We start from the raw sequence: 20,392 nt of genomic DNA, 5'->3' as shown, positions 1-20,392 counted from the left end.
CTTCTTGAATCCAGGCCCGTGCGCTGCACTCTTCCACAGCTACCCCTAAAAACCAGGAGGGTCTAGGCAAATGAACCTCCAAGGTAAACCCAGAGAGGCTCCATGGTGGTACGTATAGAGAGGGAAGTGAGCAGGACTGTCCAAATGGCTTTGTTCCTCTAAAAGTCAAACATTTCCTCAAACTGAGTGAATTTTTGGTTAATTGACACATGCTGTTTCACCCTCTCACATGCACATTACAAAGATTTTTTCTTTTTAAAGAGGAATGCTATTTAGTAGCGACTGAGTGTTGGAGTGTTTTAAGTAAACTCAGATATACATGAGTAACTTCAGTGGAAGTTGTTCATGCATATCTGAAGCAGAATGTGGACTTTTGACTTTAGCCTATTCAACACAAGGAAATTCATAGTTAAAATTCCACTCTCAGCTCTCCAGCCAAGCTGGGAATTGCCCTGGCCACAAAACATGACAGACAAGCCTGCCACGCGGCCCAATAATCTGTTGGCATTATAGAGTAGAGTAGGCAAGCCTCAGTAAACCAAGGCGTCACCTTCATTTTTCGAAAAGCCAAATGGATCAAAGTGCGTGCTTCATTCCTTACAGTGAAAACTCGGGTTTTGCTGGAGTGCATTATATGGAGTAAATGGCAAATGCCTCCCAGTTGGAGGGGGTTTGGATGCCCCCAGGTATCCATTTGGAAGGTAGTCATGGAAAAATGACATGGAACCATGTGGCCTTCTTATTCTTTGCAGGGGTGGAAAGAAGGAAAACCCAGTTTGGAGGTCCCAGTCCCGTATGACAGCAATGTCTGCCAGTGTTGGCCCCACTGGGTGTGGCTTGGGCAGAGCAATTTGTCCTTCCATTCAGCTGGAGATTCTTGAGATTTAGGAGGTCCCCTGTAAACTGAGCTGGAGGCTGAATAAAGGAGTTTAACAAAACTCAGAGATAGGCTCACCTTACCTAGATTACAAATCCCGTTAATTGCTGATCGGACTACCATTTAATGGACATTAGGAACAAAACAACAAGTCCCCAGTACTTATTTGGCACGGACACGACTCTGAACGTGGATAGCAGAAAGGATGTCTTGTTAACCTCACCCAACAACTCCGTTTAGATAATTGCAATGAAGCCTGGATTTTTCAAGCATTCAGATAATTTCCTTTAGAGGCTTCTATAGGGAGATGAAACAGCTTTGGTGCACCTTCAGTGCTGAGAAGTTGATTTGGATTCCCTCTGCTTTTAAGGAGAAAAGCTGGAGGCAGCAGGATGGATTTGTAGAGATGTAGACAAGTGAATGTCTCTCCAGGTCGCTTGTTTTGTAACTAGATTTTAATTTTAATCAGTGAGGAATCCTGAAAAACAATAACAGAAAACAGCTTGGAAGCAGCTTTGATTTCAAAATTTCACAGTGATGTCTCCACTCCACCAAAGTGTTTTCATTGCCTTCTGCCTGAAAGGCCGGGCGATAAATATGCATATCATCCCGCGCTCTGCCTGGAGCTGGGTTCTTGTTTTGCTGGAAGGCATTGGAGAGAAGACATGCTGAGCTGATTACCAGAGGCATTGTCCCCTGTCTAGTCAAACAGTTATTCTCTCTGACAGTGACCAGAGTGTCTTCTGTCACCTCCAAACATTACACACTGTGACAACCTTGATTTCCAAGGCCCACACCCTCTGTGACCTCAGCAATCCACGCAAGATGCCAGCAGAGTTAGACAAGATGGCTGAACCCCTCCCGCCCAGCCCTGGCCAGGAGGTGGAGCTGGGGAGGGACTGACCCTCATTTTGCCGGTTGTTTTTGGAAGGCTTTCATTTAGGTTTTTACTGCTGGGTGGTCCCTTGGGCCTCCCACCACATTCCAAATATTTCCAAAACTCTCTGAGAGGTAGCTGTTCAACCAAAGGAGCGGACTGTCCTAGCTCATGTGGAAAGCTGTAGGCGCTGGCTATCCTGTCACACATTTTTCCTGTTTTCCCCCTTCCTTTTCTTAAAAATGGTTCGAACAAGATAGAATTGTGAAACTGAAGTTCTAAGATTCCGGGTCTGGTGGTGTGTGTTTTTTTGTTTTTGTTTTTTCCAGCCCCTTATGCTTTAATGCTCAGTGGTCTCCAAGCTTTTTGAATGGTTCGCCAGAATTAGTAAAAGATTTTAAGCAGATATTCCCAATATTTATTATTTATTCACAAATATACATGTACTATTGAACTAATATGTTAGTTTAAAACACACAGAGAGAGAATTTTAAAAGATGAAACAATATTAAGTTCTTTATTTTCTCCCCGGTATAAAAAAAAAAAAAACTTTTTGCTTTTACTATGCTATTAGTGTCATATGCTCATTTTATATTTACATGTGACCGAGCTGAATATGCTCACTCAAAAAGCCTGATGATAAGGATTCAGGAGTCTGATTCTAAGTGCAGTTTATTTTAATACTTGGTTTTAGTGACTTCCATGGCTCAAAACAGTGCTCCAAAGATAATGCAAGAAGCACACTGTTGTCTGTAATTACTCCATCGTGACTCATGTTTTCAGCCACATACACCAGCTAATGCAAAGGTTCTGTTGAAAGTTTACTAATAAATTTCCATCTCCCTTAGCATCAATCAACTGCTCTTAAACTCTAATCAGAAGTGCTTCTTATTGACCAGACCCAGAGAAAGTCAGAAGGCAAGGGAGCCTACCTAGTTGATGCACATTGTTATAGATGGATACATGATAGATTAGATAGATACGCTTGAAGCTCTCTGAAATGATACATTTGAAAGATTTTTAAATCATTTAGAAAAATCCCACTTCCCAGTTTTAAAAATATGTACATACCAGAATGTTTTCACAGAGGAAGCATTGATTTCAGAAACAAACTTATACAATGGTGGAAACAATTCTAAATGTCCATTTGCCAAGTATTCTCTCCACAGCATGAATTTTTCAAAGCAGCCACTTTCTTACTCACCGGTACAAGCGTCAGCTTTACCTCGGTTGCACACAGACTCGGTGTCTTTCTTTTTCGCAAGGCTCACCGCTGGGTTGCATATTCCAACAGCTTCTTGTCACCATAGGAGATTTCGAATTTTTTTTTTTTTTTTTTTAGGCCGTCGCACCCTCACCCAGGGACCCTGTGAACTGCTCTGCTGTGTTTCAGCGAGGCAGGATCATACGTTAGCGACAACTCAGGCAAACTGTGAGGGAGACAAGTGGATGGGTCAAAGTTCCTGCGAGTAAGTCCTGGTGCACACTAATGGGGTAATTGAAGGGAGTTTAAAGAAGGTGGGTAGCAAAGGGAAACCAGTCAGGATGGGGCAGCAAGAGCAGGGAGCCCTTCCTTCCTTCCCCTCAGCCTGGGCTCTGGGACAGAGCAGTGACCCAAGCCCAGGGAGAGAACTGTGTTTCTAGGAGAGGGAGCATGGTCTGCACCTGTGACTCTGGCAGAGGGACTGTAATAAGTTTGCTCAGAATGCCCTAACAAAGTACCGGGACTGGGTGGCTGAAACAACAGAAATTTATTTTCTCACAGTTGTAGAGGCTAAAAGTCCAAGCTCAAGGTGCTGGCAGGGTTGGTTTCTTCTGAAGCTGCTCTCTTGGTTTGTAAATGAGCATCTTCTTCCTGTGTCTTTGCATAGCTTTTCCTTTATGCATATGTCGGTGTTCAAATTTCCTCTCCTTATGACGACACCAGTCGCATTGGATTAGGGCCCACCCAATGACCTCATTTTAACTTAATTACCTCTTTAAAAGCCCTGTCTCCAAATACAGCCACATGCTGAGGTACTGGGGACATATAATTCAACATATGAATTATGGGGGGGGACGGAGGGGAGACGCAATTCAACCCATGACAGGGACCGTGCCAACCCGTGGCCCACGGGGAGGAAGCCGGGGCAATAAGTCTCATAGGATCTTCCCTCCGACCCACCATCTTTCTGCAGGGCCTTGGCATTGGCCAAACCCAGACGGAAGCCAGGGAGCCTGCTTGATGCTGCCCCCAAAGGTCAGTCTCCGAGGACATAGAGAGTTAAAAAGAGCAAGTTGGAGGAACAAACGGAGAATATCCAGGTCATGAAGAAGTCATTGTGCTGAGCTTAGAAAGCAGAAATGTCATTGACCTATAGGGTTATAAACAATTTAACATAGAAGGAAAGAAGTCATGGTCAGATGAGCCAGGGTGTTCAGCTTTGGGGGTAGCACCGAGCTGTTAGTTTCAGAGAGCTACTGATACTAGGCTTGGCTTTGTGGCAACAGTTTGAATGTCTTGCACAGCACTTGTCCTTGTGAGAATTAGAAAAAGACATCGCTTGTGGGCCGTCAGATGAGAGAAAGGTGGCTTCCATGGACTGAGCAGTCCTTTCAATGCATAGTTTTGGAGGGCTCCTCGTTCGCCCTCCTCAGCCAAACACACCCTGCATGACCCTGTGCAGTGACCCTTATCACAGGCTCAGGGTCATGGTCAACACTCCCTCAGTCCCCTTCTCCCAGACCCTCACCACGGACAACTGGAAGGATACACATTGATTTGTGTCTGCTCTAGTCTTCAAACTGGCAGCCCCTCGAGTTCCACATGGAAAAAAATCAGTAAGCTATGGCAAAATTCACATCTATCACTGGCCGTTTCATGAAAATCCATTAAGCCCCTTTTGCTGGTAGTTTCTGGCTGATCTGAACTATTTGGTGGATCTCCCACCCAAAGGGAGTAATTAAAGTTCTTGTAGACAATTGTTCTTTGTTAGCACCTCTTGGTAACCCCATTTTAAGAGTTTGGGATTATTGGCCAACATGAGATTTGAGTAGAAGTATTGAATTTTACTTATCCATCAGACAGACAGACTGCCGGTTACAGTGAGAACAACTCTGGAGGATCACATTCCCGCAGACATTGCCGATCTATATGGTTGTTCTGACAATTTTCTGGCAGGTGGCAGTACAGAGTCCTAAGAACGGTACATACAGAGTTCTAAGACAGGGTACCTCCTCTGTCCCCAGTGGCTATAGAGTTGCTGCTTGGGTAAGTGGCCGGTTGGGTACCCTGTGTGTTGAGGGACTCCACCAGGCTTGGGAGTGGGGCTGGGGAAAGGGAAGACCCAAAGAAGATGAAGACACGGTCCCAACTTCTCCATACAGTGAAGAGGAGGACATACGGGGACCCCTTCAGCTTCAGCATCAGAATAATGTCCGAATGTGCCACCTTATCTGCCCCGCCCTCTCAAGTTCTGTCAGTGAATGAGGAGTAGAAGGTCCGAAGAAGAACTCCCACATCCCTCCCAGGTGGTGGCAACATTAGACTACTGCAGGGATTCTTTGGGCTCCAGGGGCCGAGCCTGTGAGAGACCCATGATCCCTGTGGTCAGGCCAGGAGTGGAGGCTACTACTGGGGCTGAGGGGTGGGAGCCGGTGGGACTGGGTAGATGGGGGGTGCGGATGTTGGCCAGGAGCAGCCTGGTGGGTCCCACAAGGGCAGTGGGTGTCCACTAGAACAACATCCAAGGCACCAGAGCACTAACAACAAACTGTAGCTTGCTTGGCAAAGCCCAGTTCCTTCTTTTCAGTAGAAACAAGGGGAGCTCTTTTTCAGTGTTCACGGTGGGAAGCCGTTTATACTAGTTAGACCCTTGCCCCAGCACCTTCCCCTGCCTAAGAAGACTGGGCCCCCTCAGCTGTGGTTCCTCACCCTGACTTCTGATCTTGCCAATACTCACCCTTTGACCCTCGGGGCTCTTACTACTGGTGTTCACATTGGTTTTTGTTTGTTTTTGTTTTTGTCTCTTTTTTTGAAATCTGAAGTAGAGGTATTCTTTGTTATTTCATCTAATCCTAGGGTCTGTGATTACCACTTTGAAAATATTTGGGCATTATCTTGTAAAACCGAAGCTAGGCATACCCCACGATCCAGCAGTTCCACTCCTGAGCGTAGACCCTGCAGAAATACAGGCACAGGTGTGCCAAGTGACAGGTATGAGCATTTCCATCATAGCACATTCGCACTAGCGAAGAACTGGGAAGAGCTCCCGTGTCTATTAGAAATAAAATGGACACACTTTGGTATGTTTATGCAGTGGAAAACCATACCATACCAACATATTACAGCTATGCAAAAACACAGGATGAAATCTGAAAGATATAATATTGAGCAAAAGAAGCAAGACACAACAAAATATTTAATGCATGATGCCATTTACATTAAGTTCAAATACAGGCAAAAAATCAACTGTGGGTTTTAGGGATGCGTATTTGGGTAAGAGAATCGTAAAGAAAAGCAAGGCAGGAAATCCTCTACTACAGATGTAGTGTTACTTGCTGAGTGGAAGGAGGGGTTCGTGATTGTGAAGAGGCACCGTGGAGGGGGTGTCCAGGAGGGGGACCGTGTTTTATTTCTCAACTTGGGTGGAAGTCACAGGGACCCATTTTGCAATGAAACTTTGAGCTGTACATTTGTGTTTTATGCATTTTTGTAAGCTTCTTTCATAATTTAGAAAAAGTGAAAAAGAAAGTTGTTCTTTATTGCCTAATTATTCTCAGGAAGATTAGATCCTGGGTTGAATCTTGGAGGATAAATGGAGTTATCCCGTGGAGGAGGATATTCTAGAAGTCAGACAAGAAGAGGCAAAGGTACAGAGTACAGAACTTTTCTGAGATTTTAAAGATCAAGATGGGGTGTGGCTGGAGGTGGAAATGAGGTCTTGGGGAGCTAGGCATTCAGACGTGGCAGGCTGGTGCAGGGATTTTAAGCAGGGGATGAAATTTCAAGAAGAGCAGGGCTGGCAACAGGGCCACAGGCAACAGAGAGGTCCTTCGGATCAAGGTTGACTTGGGAAAGGCAGTCCTTAGCCCCCCGGGGTGGGAACCGTGCAGTGGGGAGCTGGCCATGGGCACCCCAGATTGCAGCAGGAGGAGGTGTAAGGGGAGGTAAGGGAAAGGAGACAGATGTGCTTGGCAGCCCTGCCCGATGCTGCAGAGCGGGGCCAATGGGAAGAAAAACAGGTGAGGAGGTTTGGATCCATGAACTCACTATTTCTCCACGACCATAAAAGGTTGTAGCTCTTTTCGGTCCCCAGGACTCAAAGGCATTTATTTCGGACTTCAGGATTCACTCATGGGTAATGAGATGGGTCAATGGTAAGGAAGTATTGCCCTGCTCTGTGAGGTTGGACTCAATTCCCTTGGGAGGGCTGGAAAAATTCCTGCGAGTATCTGGAGGCTCCCGCACCGGAGTTTCTGCAGGATGTTGGATTTGTGGCCTCAGAGATGGCAATTCACTGCTGATGTCAGAGAAACATCTCTGTTCCCTTAATTCGGTGCACAGCAGAGTTGGTGGCTGAGGGACCAGTCTGTTTTCCAGACCCTCGGGGGACGGCTTTGGAAGGGTGGCATCAGGCAATGGTTTCCATTACTGTCTTTTCTCTCCGCACTCCATCATACCTGTGTTTTTCCACCAGTCCCCCTTTCCAAGCCTCTCTTTCCTACTCCTTTTTTTTGTCTTCTTCCTGACATCCACTCATGTCTTTCCTTTATATCTTCTTTCTGGAATTTCCATTTCCACACCATTCCTGCACTTCAGATCCCTGTTTCAAACCACTTTCCATCCCGACAGTGAAAGGTAAGGAGACTTCACGGGGCAAATTTATGGCATCACAAAAGTTCCCCTTCTTTTAGGGGAGCAGCTGCCCCATTATGGCAGGGTGACTCCCGAGCCTTGACATGCGGTTCCAGTCTTCTTCTGGGCAGAGTTGGAGAACCAACTTCCTCACCACCCCCAGACTCCCACACAGAGCCGGAGCCAGGGGAGCAAGGCTGAGACATTGGTGCAGCCAAGGGGGTGAGGTCAGAGGGGGGGGGCTCGTTATACACAGGGGGACTGACTGAATGAGTAAACATATCAAGGATACCAGGAGCCAGCTTTCCTGCTGTCAGAGAAGAGAATTACAAATATGGGAAGGGAAAATAAACCCAGAGATGTCAGATTGGAAATGGAGGTATAAACGTGCAAACATGTTTTTCACTATTTATGGATAACGTGGAAAATACGGATGTAAATGTATGCACGTGTGCATCTGCACCCACGTACACATTCCCCAACCCTGTTCACTGACAGGGCTTGGAAAGAGCAGCATATCAATAACAGAGTGCACCCAGTCCCCAGATCTTACCTGCTAATTACGATTCTCCACTAAAAGGAACCAGGACTCTTTGGAGAAATGGTTGAAACCAGAACTGGGACAGGGAAGGTACAAGATGAGCTTGGAATATCTGGTGGTACCAGAAAGCAAGGAAATGCTTAAAAAATAATGGGGACATGTCTTAAACACAGAAGATGGCATGCAGGGGCTCCCACTGACCAAGTGAGGGACAATTTGAGCATCAAAACAATGATTGTAACTGATAGAACCCATTGGACACAGTAGGAAACCCTGAGTCCATACTCATATAAATAAGTAAATGAACAAATTCAAAGTTTGAGGAAGTCCAGGACATTTACGTGGTTCCAAACCATCTCCCCACTGAATACTTACTAACTGCCAAGTAGGAAAGAGTAACTCTACAGTGGAGATGCCAGGCAGAAACCACCTTAATTAAGTGATCAAAGGGAACATCACTGATAATGAGACAAATGGAAATCCTGCACCTCCCAAAGGGATGCAGTGAGGAGCACACAGCTTCTACTTTGGTGATGTTCCTCCCAAAGGTGCACGACCACCTGGAATTCTCCTCAAACAGGTTTACAACCTGAGGACACTCTGCAAAATGACTGGCCTAGAACCTTCAATTGTGTCAAAGTCATGAAAGTCAAATAGAGACTGAGGAGCTACTTCAGACTGAAAGAAACTAAAGACAGGACCTCTAAATGCAAATCAGGCTAAAGCTTCTTTGTAGTGTACTTGCAACTTTTGTGTTTCATTTTTTTTTAAAGATTTTATTTGAGAGAGAGAATGAGAGAGAGAGAGCACATGAGAGGGGGGCGGGTCAGAGGGAGAAGCAGACGCCCCGACGAGCAGGAAGCCCGACGCGGGACTCGATCCCAGGACTCCAGGATCATGACCTGAGCCGAAGGCAGTCGCTCAACCAACTGAGCCACCCAGGCGCCTGCAACTTTCGTGTTTCAAAATTTAAAAAAAATCAAATGAGTAAGATGGCACAACCATTTTGGGGAAAATGGGAACGATATAAGAGGAACACAAAACTCCCACTAATTGAGAAGAAAATATGAAAAATTTTGTGTTTACGGTGGGTCATGCAGGGCTGTGCCTCAACACCCCTGGCGTTCCCTATGTTCTCTCCTCAGCTCTCAGGGCTCTTCTGACAGAAAAGTAGAGAAGCATTATTATTTTTGAGAGTCCTCCGAAAATATTTAATGGACAGTGCCACGATTCTCCTTCCCAAGTCACAGGACTTGCCAGAGGACTGAGTAGAGCCCAACGACTGGCACCCCCCGCGGCCGCTTCAGGTGAAAGGGAAGAAACCCGACAGTGTGATGGGGATCAGTAAGCGGTAGGACAACCTGTGGCTTGCGTCTCTTTTTCTATCTGAGGGGCTAAATGTGGAAGTGAAAGGAGCATCTGGAATGTTTGTGCTGTTACAAGATATTCCCAACTTCTGAATCAGAGCAGTGGACTTGGTGGGAGGAATGAAGTGCCTAAGAACATTTGAGAAGAGACTTAACTGAGAACGTTTATTACAAGTTTATGGCCTTCCAGAGCCACTTTCACGGAATGGTGCTTTGATATGCTATCCTTGGCCTTCATGGAGAGGCCCTACCTGAAACAGCCTGGGGAAAATGTCGCTGTATTGGCAGAGGAATATGGTGGACACTGCCCAGTGCCTCCTGCAGGAGTTTCTATACAAAGCTACTAGACACTATCTTTTTCCAGAGGATCTGGTAGGCTTTGTTCCCAATAACAAGAGTTATAGATATGTGCACCTTTCTCCTTTTTCCCCACCTTGGCTGCTAGGAAACTCAAAATTATTGAGCTTCGACTACAGGAATGGTGGAGGCCTTTTGGCTTGCAGGGTTATAGTCTGGGCTCGCCTTCTCTCTTCACTGTTAAACCTCCCAAGCACTGATTTTTAAATGTGTTTTATTGTGTTTCCTATAAATTGCTTCAAACTTTTGTAAATTAAAAGTTTAGAAACCAAATAAAGAGACCAAAGGACCATTGGTCCCAAGTAAAAGTTGAGGGAAACAGAAAATATTCTCAGAACTAAACATTGGGGGAAAAATTATATAGCAAGAATGAAAGAAGTTCCTTCAGTATTTCTCAAGTAAGAAAATAAGAGGCCAGAGGGCCAGGAACAATATTCATGGTCTCAGGCACGCGTCAAAGCACAGTGTGTAACAAAACATATATAATGGGATCCCCGCCTAGACTTCTGAGAAGAAAGTAATAAATACAAGAGTTTTCAAGATCTAGTGGGGGTGGGAGGGATCAGAAAGCGACACAGGGGTTTGCAAATCCTCAATCTGGCAGGTGTAGAACATCTGACAGAGGGTAAACAAAGTCAAAATGACTCCATTTAAAAAGTATCCTACACCTGGCTGGATTAAACCAAACCAAACCAAAACAATATTTTGCTACACATTCCAGTATTTTCAGAGCAGGAGTGACAAAGGAACATCAAGTCTTTGGACATCTGTTCCAAGTCTCACTCTGGCAACAGCAGAGCTACCAAAGGCTTCATTTGTCTGCCTGACAATTTCATCTTTCAGAAGGCACAGGAACCGGTGAGGGAAACGGCTGCTTTGGAGTGAATTCTGATCAGTAAAAACAGGACCAACGGGTTAGTAATGTGGAAATGACAAGAATAGCAGGAGAGACTGTTGAGGACGTCTTGGCCCCTCACAGAACCCCCAACGCTCTTTATTTAGGTCATGCTTTTGTTACTTCTCTTTGCTCTATTGTCATTCATACACCTGTGCATCCCGTAAGAATGTCCCTTGAGGACCGGACCGCATCATGTCATTTTTTGTGTCTTCTGATGTCTGCTGCAGTCTCTTTTATTTTGCAAAAAAATTAAACATGCTGAATTGGAATGTAATAAACATGGAGACTTCAGGATGACCTGACAACATTCTCTGTTAAAGCTTTTCCCCCCCTGATTAGAAAATGTTTTCATGGTATAAAACTGGAAAAATTTGGAAAAGTATAAAGGAGCAAATACAAACTTCCCAATATCCTTCCACCCACAGCTACGCACTTTGGAACACTTTCTCGTCTTTTATACTTAAATATTGCTTCCTAATTATGAACACACTATTATCTACAGTTCTGTACCTAACACTTACCATTTATGTTTTTCATGCCATTAAAATGTCTTCTTTTAAAAAATGACTAAATAATATTCCATTCCATTCCATATCTTTATTATAATTATCATGACCAAAAAGTAAACAACATAAGGATTTCAATTTGCTACCAACTTTAAGAACGGTGGTGTGTCCGAGAAGTCAAAATGGAAACCATCTCACCTATAATAGAAGGATAGAGCCGAGCAGGGGAGATCGGTGAGGCCAGGGCTAGTCCTGGGGTTCTAGGCTTTGACCCGAGGCACCTGTCATGCCCCAAGAGGGTGAGCTGATGGTGCTGAGTGTGGAGCCGGAGCTGAATGTTAATGCCACGAGGAGTGTTCAACCCACAGAATCACGGAGGCAGCAGTTTTCCACATTTGAAGAATGACCAACTTCTCACTTTTTAAAAAAATATTTTATTTTATAAGTGGATAAACATTAAAAGGTATTTTTGGGGGGTGTACAGGTCTATGAATTTTACCACATGTGTTTGTGTAACCACCACAATCAGGATATAGAAGAGCTTCATCACCCTCAAAAAACCCCCTTGTGCTGTCCCTTTATAATCACATCCTTCCTGTCCTCTTTAATTCCTGGTAATCGCTCTTACGTTCTGTCAATATACTTCTGTGTTTTTAAGAATGGGAATGACCGACTTATTCTGCAGCATCTCAGCTGGCAGAACTGAGGCTGATAGGTAGAAATTACAAAGATGCAATTTGACTTGTTTAAGCCAGTTTGAGAGCTGTTCCAAAAAGATAGGGGATGCCAGGTGAGGTGGAAAGTGCCTCGTCACTGGAGGTATTCAAGCAGAGAAAGTGGATTCAGGGATACTAGATGGTAGGAGATAGCTGCAGTCTCCTTTATGATCCGTATCTTGTGCAAATGAGCAGTGGAAGAACTTAGATCAAATCTCAGCCTCGCAGCATTAAAGTTTGTATTGACTCCAGTGCCTTCTGTTTTTAATTCTGAGCAGCCCAGAGACCTGCTACCGTTTTCTTGCTCCTCCAAGTCATGAGGTCCGGCAAGGCTTCTGGCTTTGTCCCCTGCCCCCAGCTTCCTTGAACCTTAAAAGTCCCATCTGTTACTTCCCGAGTCTGAGCAGCAATGCCCTTGATGAGGAAGGAGGGGCTGCCAGCATCAGGCAACTGTGCTTACGTATCAGTTCTTACCATCACCCCCCAGCTCGGGACCCCTTGACCTCCAGCAGCATGTGCCTGCAGCCGCAGTCGCCCTCCAGGGCCCTACACTGTGCCTGTGCAGGCCGGGTCTCTGCCCCGAGAGCTTGCCGCTCAAGGTGAAGGGCAACGTAACCCTCCCTCTAGTGGCCCAAGCTAAAACGCTCCAACCCTACCAAGATCCAGAGTGAGACGCTCTGGAGCTCCCTGGCAGGGTTGAAATTCCGATGCTTCTCCGAGGTTGTTCCACACGGAGCGCCAGGCACAGGGCAGTGGCTCTCGGCTGTGCCAAGAACTGCCTGCTGGGACCGGTGGGCACCCGCCTCCCTCTGGCACGTGGTGGGTGGGGGCTGAGTTCTGCGAGGACGGAGGAGTGGTTGTCTCACCACGTTGCTACTATTTGAGGAAAGAAAGTGCCCAGCTTTTCTTAAACCCTGAGCTCGGAGTTTCCTCCCTCCTCACCTACTTGCCATCCTTCTGAAGCTGTGTGTATCAGGAGGAGAGGGGCTGGTGACAGGTCTGTGACCTTTACTCCCAAGGTCGCTGGGTCTTTTCCTTTTTAGCTCTAGTGGAATGAAGAGGTCGGTCAGATCTGAGCCCTGTTTGAGCCCCACGCAGGCTGGGAGGCACTGCCTTTCCACCAGCGAATTTCACACCAGTGTTTGGGAAATTCAAGAAGTGGAATTCAGGCTCCAGTGGGTTTGCCTAGTGTCGCCGGCCAACCTCACCCAAGCCAAGAGAGGGGGAGATACATGCACGCCAGGGAGCGACTGCCCTCCCTCCCAACACAAAAATTCCACCTCAGAGGCGGGTTCCCCGCCCATCTCAGACAAAGATAAAATCCTGGCTCCCGGGGATGACCTGAGCAGCACACTCCTTCCGTCAGGCACCACAGTTCCTTTACACGTGAGGTGTAGCTCTCCCCGAAGCACCACCACCTGGGTGTGCTTGTCACTCCTGCACGGAAAAGGTGCTCTTGAAAAAGTGTTTATCCGTTGCCTGTAAAGGCAGCCACCGGACGTCCCAGGACTCCAGTAACAGAAAGCCTTCCTAAAATGCAACAACAGAAGCAAGACTAACAAAACTGAAGATGCTTGGCAGCCCGGATGGCGCATCTTTCCTGCCTTTGGTCACTGGTCCTATGAAGGAGCGGTGGGACAGTGTGAGGCTGGGACAGGAGACTATCCAGCTTCCATCCTCAGCAGCCTGTGCGCGGCTCGGTGAGGCCACATTCCCCTCCTGCCCCGACATCCTTCTCTCTCCAGCATGAGTTATCATCAGAGGGCCATGTTTCCGTTTCTGAGTGAGCCATTCAGTACCGGGGCTTTCTTGGCCCTAGCCAAGTTACCTGCTCTAAACCCCACTTCTGCCCTTCACACGGCCCCATGGCCCACACGGCCAGGAGGTGTACAGAAATGGGGGGGGGTATGGGTTCTTGCCTACTCCTCTCACCACTGTGACAGAGCCCTTGGGTAGGAGAAAAAGAATTGTGTGTGACTACACTGTACCACTTAATTCGCCTTGGGTCAAGGACTCAATTTCCTGCACTAAGTGCCTCTCGTAAAGCACATCAGTGTGGCAAAGAGAGGAGTTCTCTCTCCCCGGGGAATGCTGAACCAGAGCCTCCTATGGGAAACAGCCAAACGAGGTCACCGAAGGAGGCTCACGTCATCAAGGCACAGATAAGATCAGCCTGAAATCCTTACCCATGGGCTTGCTTAACATGGCTGGGATGGGTTTTATTCTGTTCTCTTGCTGGTCCAGGACAAGTTGCACCGCAGTTAAAGGGGAGAAGCAGGAGGGAGGGAGGAGCGGGGGTCTGGCTCTCTGGCCTTTTGGACCAGACCACAGGTGGACTTTGGCCCGCAAGAAATGGGGTCAGCTGAAGGCTGATGTCTCTGGTTCCCGTACACAGATTTAAATAAACCAAAGGAGGAGGAGGGGGAAAGGCTTTTCCAATTCTTCTCAAGGAAATGTATTCTGAGTACACAGTGAATCTGAAATAATTTTCAACTCACTTTCAAGCCAAACTGCCTGAGCTGAAGAGAGAGATCAGAAATGAAATGCATGAAATTCTGATATACATTTAACCCACTTAAAAGAAACTGACAGGAAAAATAAAATTTCAGATGTTTTTTATTCAAAGGTTTTCAAAAGAAATAAAACAGAAAAAGCTAACAATCTGATCAAATGTACAGTTCAAAAATGTCTTTTGGCGTTTAACAACAAGTCCTAGGAAGGAAAACTACAGAGTTATCTTGAACCGGACAAATAAGTTACCACTGGCAAGTTTGTGGCACTAGTAAAACAAAAATAAAAAATTAACTCTCTTGATCATATAGATATCTCTATGAAAATCTTTTTTTTCAATCTGTACAAAAGGTCTTTCTTCATAAATTAATTTTTTTTATAATTTAATGGCTGTCTACTATGTGATGTTTAACTGATTTTTTTTTATTTTTTTTTTTATTTTATGTACAGAGGTTATGTTTCCCAAATCTTACCCAGACGAGTATGGCACTTAGTTCAGACATATCTAGCAGCAGATTTCCCCTCCCCTCTAACCGAGCTATCAAATTTCTGTCTTAACTAATGCAAAAATATCAAGTAGTGAGAGACCCAGGTTTATAAATGTACTAGGTACAAGGAGGGCGCTGCGTTCGGTCTGGACTTTCACAAAGCAGTAATATTCCAGGGAGCATAGAACCAATAATACCACAACTTTAAAAAAGGAAACAAAAACAAAAACAAAACACATTTCTCTTAGGACTATGTAATATTCACTAGAATCTACACTTCTCAGAGCAGCAAGGACTTTTGAAACTATGAAATGTCACTGACATCTATAATCAAATACAAGCATAAAATTTAAGAACTAAAAAATACTCGAAAGAAATAACTGCTTAGCCCTAGCTCCTGAGCTAGGAGGATTTGGTCTGTGGAAACAGGGAGGGCCAGCAACCTGTCCCAGCACAAAAGAAAACAGACTCTGAGGTAGATAACTGATCACGCACAGTTGACCAGACAAGTACACAGTTTTGGAAGACAACTTAATTTACCATTGCTTTTCAAACGTATGCAATTGTCTTAATAAAAGAGCTTTAATAACAGTGAATTATCTTCTATGTACTAAAGTAGAAATAACTGTGTATTTATGAAATCAGGAATTTCATAGTTTCAAAATTGGTTTCTCTTTACACTTAACACTTGTAGTGATGATGTAAAGTGTGGCACTGCTTGGATCCAAATCTTCCTTCATTCATGCTTTTTTGTTTGTTGGTGTGTGTCCATACATCAATTAAAATTATAAAACCTAAATGCAAAGGTACAAAAAAGGCACATTCTCCTAACCGCAAACTGGTCCGGCAAAAATAAAGAGCACAGAAGATACGATGCTGAGAGAAGTTGGAGCTACTGGTTACTGGCTCTTCGGTCTTTGGTGAAGTTACCTTTAAAAGTGCCAAGTAATTTTGATTTCTCAAATTTATGTAATAGCGAGAGCTAGTAGCCAATCATTTTGCTTCTATTCCTACCTCAGCTTATGTTTGAAGATAAAATCCTTATACTTTTAGCTTTTGCCATTTAGTTGCAATAGCAACGTTTTTTCGGTTTGCCAGATCTCAGGCGTAATTCTCAGTCTAAAGCACTATCATTGTATAAAGGAAGGACAAAACATTCGGTGACTCCCCGCCCCCGCCCCCCACCCCCAGCCCCAACGCTACCTACACTAAATCTAGAACATCGAGTTAGTTTTTTTTTTTCCTGAAAAAAGGCAAAAAAGACTTTACATTGCATCATACAGCAGATATCCTAAATCAGTCAAACTATCAGAGGAAACTGTTGGCGTACAGCCTTACAAACAAGTTACCCTAGTAAAAGTTCCCCAGTCAGAAAATGTGTTTCACACAAAACATTTTTCCCTTCTTGCATTTCACTACCTTACACATTATGTGAAAAATCATTAAAAACACCTACTACATATTTAAAAAAGCCAAAATTTCAGCAACTTTTATTGACTACCTTTTAAAAGCCCTATGCTGCTGTTTTACAAGGCATAACAGACCAGCTCACTTGGTCAAAGCATTCTACATCATTAGTTTGAACTAACTTGTACTGAAACAGCTACAGCATCAAAGGAGTTAAGGCAAATTGGAATTCATAGAAAAGGAGAAGACATTTCACACTACGCTGAAAGAAAAATGGAAAAGCTAAGAAGAGAGACGCGGAGGGCAACACTGAATACAGCGACACTCACACTCGCAAGCACGGAACACCAGGGGGAAGTCGGACTACTTCAATGTCAGAGCCCATTGCATACAGCGGAAGAAAACGCAAATTAAACACAAAATGGACAAAAACCACAAAAATCCGGTCATGCACTTGGATAAATCTTCATGGTCTTTGTGCATACCCAGAAAATTGAAGTTTTCTTTTTTTCTTACTTTTTTTCTTTTTTCCTTTTTTTTTTTTTTTTCATATTAAAATTTTATAAAAATTTTTTTTTTTTGTTTTTTTTTTGTTGTTTTTTTTTGGTTTTTTTTTTGTTTTTTTTTTACTAAAATAAACCTGTTCGGGGGAACAGCTACTAGATGAATTTAAGGGTTTTATGCACCTTATAGAACTTATAGCAAAAATAGTTTTAGTTGATTTCATTATAAATAACGTTTTCAAGAACCTGTGCAAAACTGTCAATAATTTCCTAAAGCACAATTGATCAGAAAAATCCATGATTGTTCAGCCTTCACACCCTTCTTCATGTAAGAACGCCCTTCTGTACATCTGGAAGAGAAAAACAAAAGATAAATGCTTTTGTACAGTTGGTATAATACACCACACTACTTTGTAGCCTCCTTCTCGTGTCAGTGGTATGCATGTTTGACAAAGGCAAGACGGTACTCATCACTGGTGGTAGACCAATAAAGTAGTTAGAACTGAGGGTAGTTTCTATGCCTTGACTCCACTTTGGGACCTGCAGCATACTTTTACCAGAGCAACCAGAGCTCTGGATTGAAGGATACTGACATTAAATTCATAGTCAAGATGCTGCTGCTCTTGTCATACCAGATGAAGCAGAATCTTACGCTGTATCTCCTTCAGCTTGTGAGCATGAAAGCAATATAAATTTGGATACATGTATTGTAGGACAAATTTGATACCTGGTGTCCTGATTTGTTACAGATTTTTAGGGTGGGAGGGGTAAGGAGGATGAGAAAGTAACTATACATGTGACCTCAAAACAAGGCACTGTTCTTTTTGGATAATCTGCAAATCCACAAGATACTGATTTTAACATTTCACTAACACTGGATTCTTGGGCCACGATTAAGGCAGTGTGACCAAATCTGAGCTATTCTAAGTACCATTATGATAAAAGAATCATAGACTTCCTTGAACTGAGCCCTACAGTTACAAAGATGTTTCCCTCATACCTCACAGTTACTTATTAGGTTGAAAGGTATATGGTGAATGGTCATTAGACGTCTCGACGGCCACCTGCTGCTGACCACTCGCTTCCTACAACAAAGCAGAGCAGATGAGACGTGAGCAATGACATCCCAACTCTGTTCCTTCCATCTGAGTTTCACATCTTAAAATACAAGCGCTCCTTAAAAGTGATTTTCTTAATATTTATGTAGGGTTTTCAAGGTTAATGATTTCCCTAAGGAATTAAGATATCTTACAGACCCAAAGAACCTCCCACCCCAACTTTTAGGAGTTGTCTCTTCATGTCAAGCTACAATTTTCAAACAAATATCTGATCCCTTGGAGCCAGGTGTGACTTGGAATTCAGTATGTTTGGATTTTAGAATCTGAAAAATGGTAGGCATATGCCCTTTATCACAGAATATACCCAGTGGGGCCTAGCGCTACACCTCATCACCAAACACATGAGCAAGTCTACACAGAAAGATATAAATATGCACAGTAAGGGGGCTAAGATTTTGTCTTATATCAGTTCCGGTTGCGTTTTGCCACAGGTCAGGTTTTTGCTAAAGCAGTTATAAAGAGAATTTTTATTTTCAGATTTTACTGTGTGTTTCAGAAATGCAGATAAGGGATTGTGGGTTCTGGTAACTGTGACTGTCAATAAGCACACAAATTTACAGCAATCAGCAGAAAACAAAACACAACAAGAATGCCCCCAAATAATCCAACCACAGTCCTGGGGCTGTTTCTGCACTTGGAACCTATGGGATCTGCCTAGTGGATAGGATTGATTGGGATGATGAATTTCCTTGGAATTTTTTTTTTACTTTTTTATTTAAATTCAATTTAGTTAACATGTAGTGTATTATTAGTTTTAGGGGTAGAATTTAGTGATTCATCAGTTGCATAGAGCACCCAGTGCTCATTACATCGAATGCCCTCCTTAATGTCCATCACCCAATTACCCTATCCCCCACACACCTCCCCTCCAACAACCCTCAGGTTGTTTCCCAGAGTTAAGAGTCTCTTATGGCTTGTCTCCCTCTCTTTTTTCCCTCCCTTCCCCTATGTTCATCTGTTTTGTTTCCTAAATTCCACATATGAGTGAAATCATACGGGATCTGTAGCTCTCTGCTTTCTGTCCAATCTTAACTCAAGTGTCAGTCTTCTTCCATTATCATCATATCTGCATCCTGCATAACAAGAACTAAGAGTTATTTAGCTATCCGAACAGCCTCTATAAAAAAAGGTATGGTATGTTTTCATCCCTGTTCACAATTCTGAAACATCAGTGTTTTCTTCAACTATTTTAATTACAACTGATTTCTTCTTGCAGTTATTATTATTAACATAATCTTGGGTACTCAGGACTGCAAACTCCAGCTTTATCCTAATTTGCGTGTAGGGTATCCCTTTGCAGGAGACAAGATAGATTCTTGAAGGGTATGAAATGTGCTACAAGCTTGGAAGATAGTTCTGGGAGTTTTGGGGGGTGTGGCCTGGATACTGCTACACTAATCTGTATGCAGAGAATTATATTTCAGAGTCGAAAATAACCCTAGCTCTATATGCCCTCCAAACTCAATTCTTTATGCAAACATTCGACTTCTAATTGATTCTTCTTTGAGCCCTATCTAATTCACCCGTTTCTGAAACTACTCATTGCCAGAGTGGCCACAGGATGGGCTGCACCAACCTCAACGGGAACCGTCGTGGTCTGCACATGTGTGTACTGCGGCAAATAAGCTCCTTGCATAGCTGATGTCGCAGGCATGTACTGAAAAGAAGAACATAGTCAGGATGGGAAATGAAAAGCCATGCAAAAGTTGAGTGCTTGGCGAGTTCTGAGTTGGGATGTCAAGTATTTGGAAATCTCAAAGGAGAAATATACACAAGCTACCTCACAGCTTAATTAATAAGTATGTCATACGGAAAGTGACGTGACTGTTTCTCCTTTTTGAGTCGGCAAACTAAAACTCCCACCTTTCTCTGGATTTCCCAACAAACACACATATGCATGAAGAGCGCTACAGCGTCTTATTCTCAACACTCAGTATCACGGATGTGCTATTTTAGGAGATCTCATCTCAAAGGACCTCATTATTTTCCAGCAGCCCCCTGAACTAGTATCTAGAATTATTTCCATAGGCGGAGACCTACAGAGTAAATGACTTGTTGGATCTTCATCAGGTGACTGCAGAACAGGAAATGGACCCTTGCTTTCCTGATGAGGACAGTTTTCCCCTTCCAAAGGCAGCAGGGCTTCCTTGTTGATCTCAAGGACCTGACTGAGCCATCACAAGGGGCTGCTGCTGGGGTTTTGAATGTAAGAGAGGAAAACATACTTCCCTTTGTTCTTTTCAGCCACCACCGATACGGTCTGAATTAAAAGCCTTCGGCCATCGTACCATCTAAACGTTACGTTGATAGATACCAACCTTGGAAGTGCCTCTGGTATAGGCTCAACCTCAATCCCCAGTGGAATCCCCTGGACTCTGGAGAAGTCAGTC

At 44.1% G+C, this 20,392-nt stretch overlaps 1 protein-coding gene across 9 annotated transcripts in view; it reads right to left on the bottom strand.

Moving 5' to 3' along the window:
- Positions 1-14,573: 14,573 nt before the first annotated feature.
- The window catches only part of RBMS1 (RNA binding motif single stranded interacting protein 1), a 207,271-nt gene continuing 201,452 nt past the window's right edge, over positions 14,574-20,392 (bottom strand). For all 9 annotated transcript variants that reach the window (XM_073883449.1, XM_073883474.1, XM_025854062.2 and 6 more), the window contains 3 exons: positions 19,579-19,659; positions 17,885-17,969; positions 14,574-17,234 (listed from right to left, as the gene is read on the bottom strand). In XM_073883449.1, the coding sequence (XP_073739550.1) occupies positions 17,892-17,969; positions 19,579-19,659 (159 nt within the window). In that variant the 3' untranslated portion in view covers positions 14,574-17,234; positions 17,885-17,891. The remainder of the gene's footprint in view (positions 17,235-17,884; positions 17,970-19,578; positions 19,660-20,392) is intronic.

The sequence above is a fragment of the Callorhinus ursinus genome, unplaced genomic scaffold (assembly GCF_003265705.2).
Source record: "Callorhinus ursinus isolate GAN/ISIS: 27379988/994484 unplaced genomic scaffold, GSC_fseal_2.0 scaffold2, whole genome shotgun sequence".
Classification (NCBI taxonomy): Eukaryota; Metazoa; Chordata; class Mammalia; order Carnivora; family Otariidae; genus Callorhinus; species Callorhinus ursinus.
Note: the sequence above shows the minus strand (reverse complement) of the source record. Positions and strands in the feature narration are given on the sequence as shown.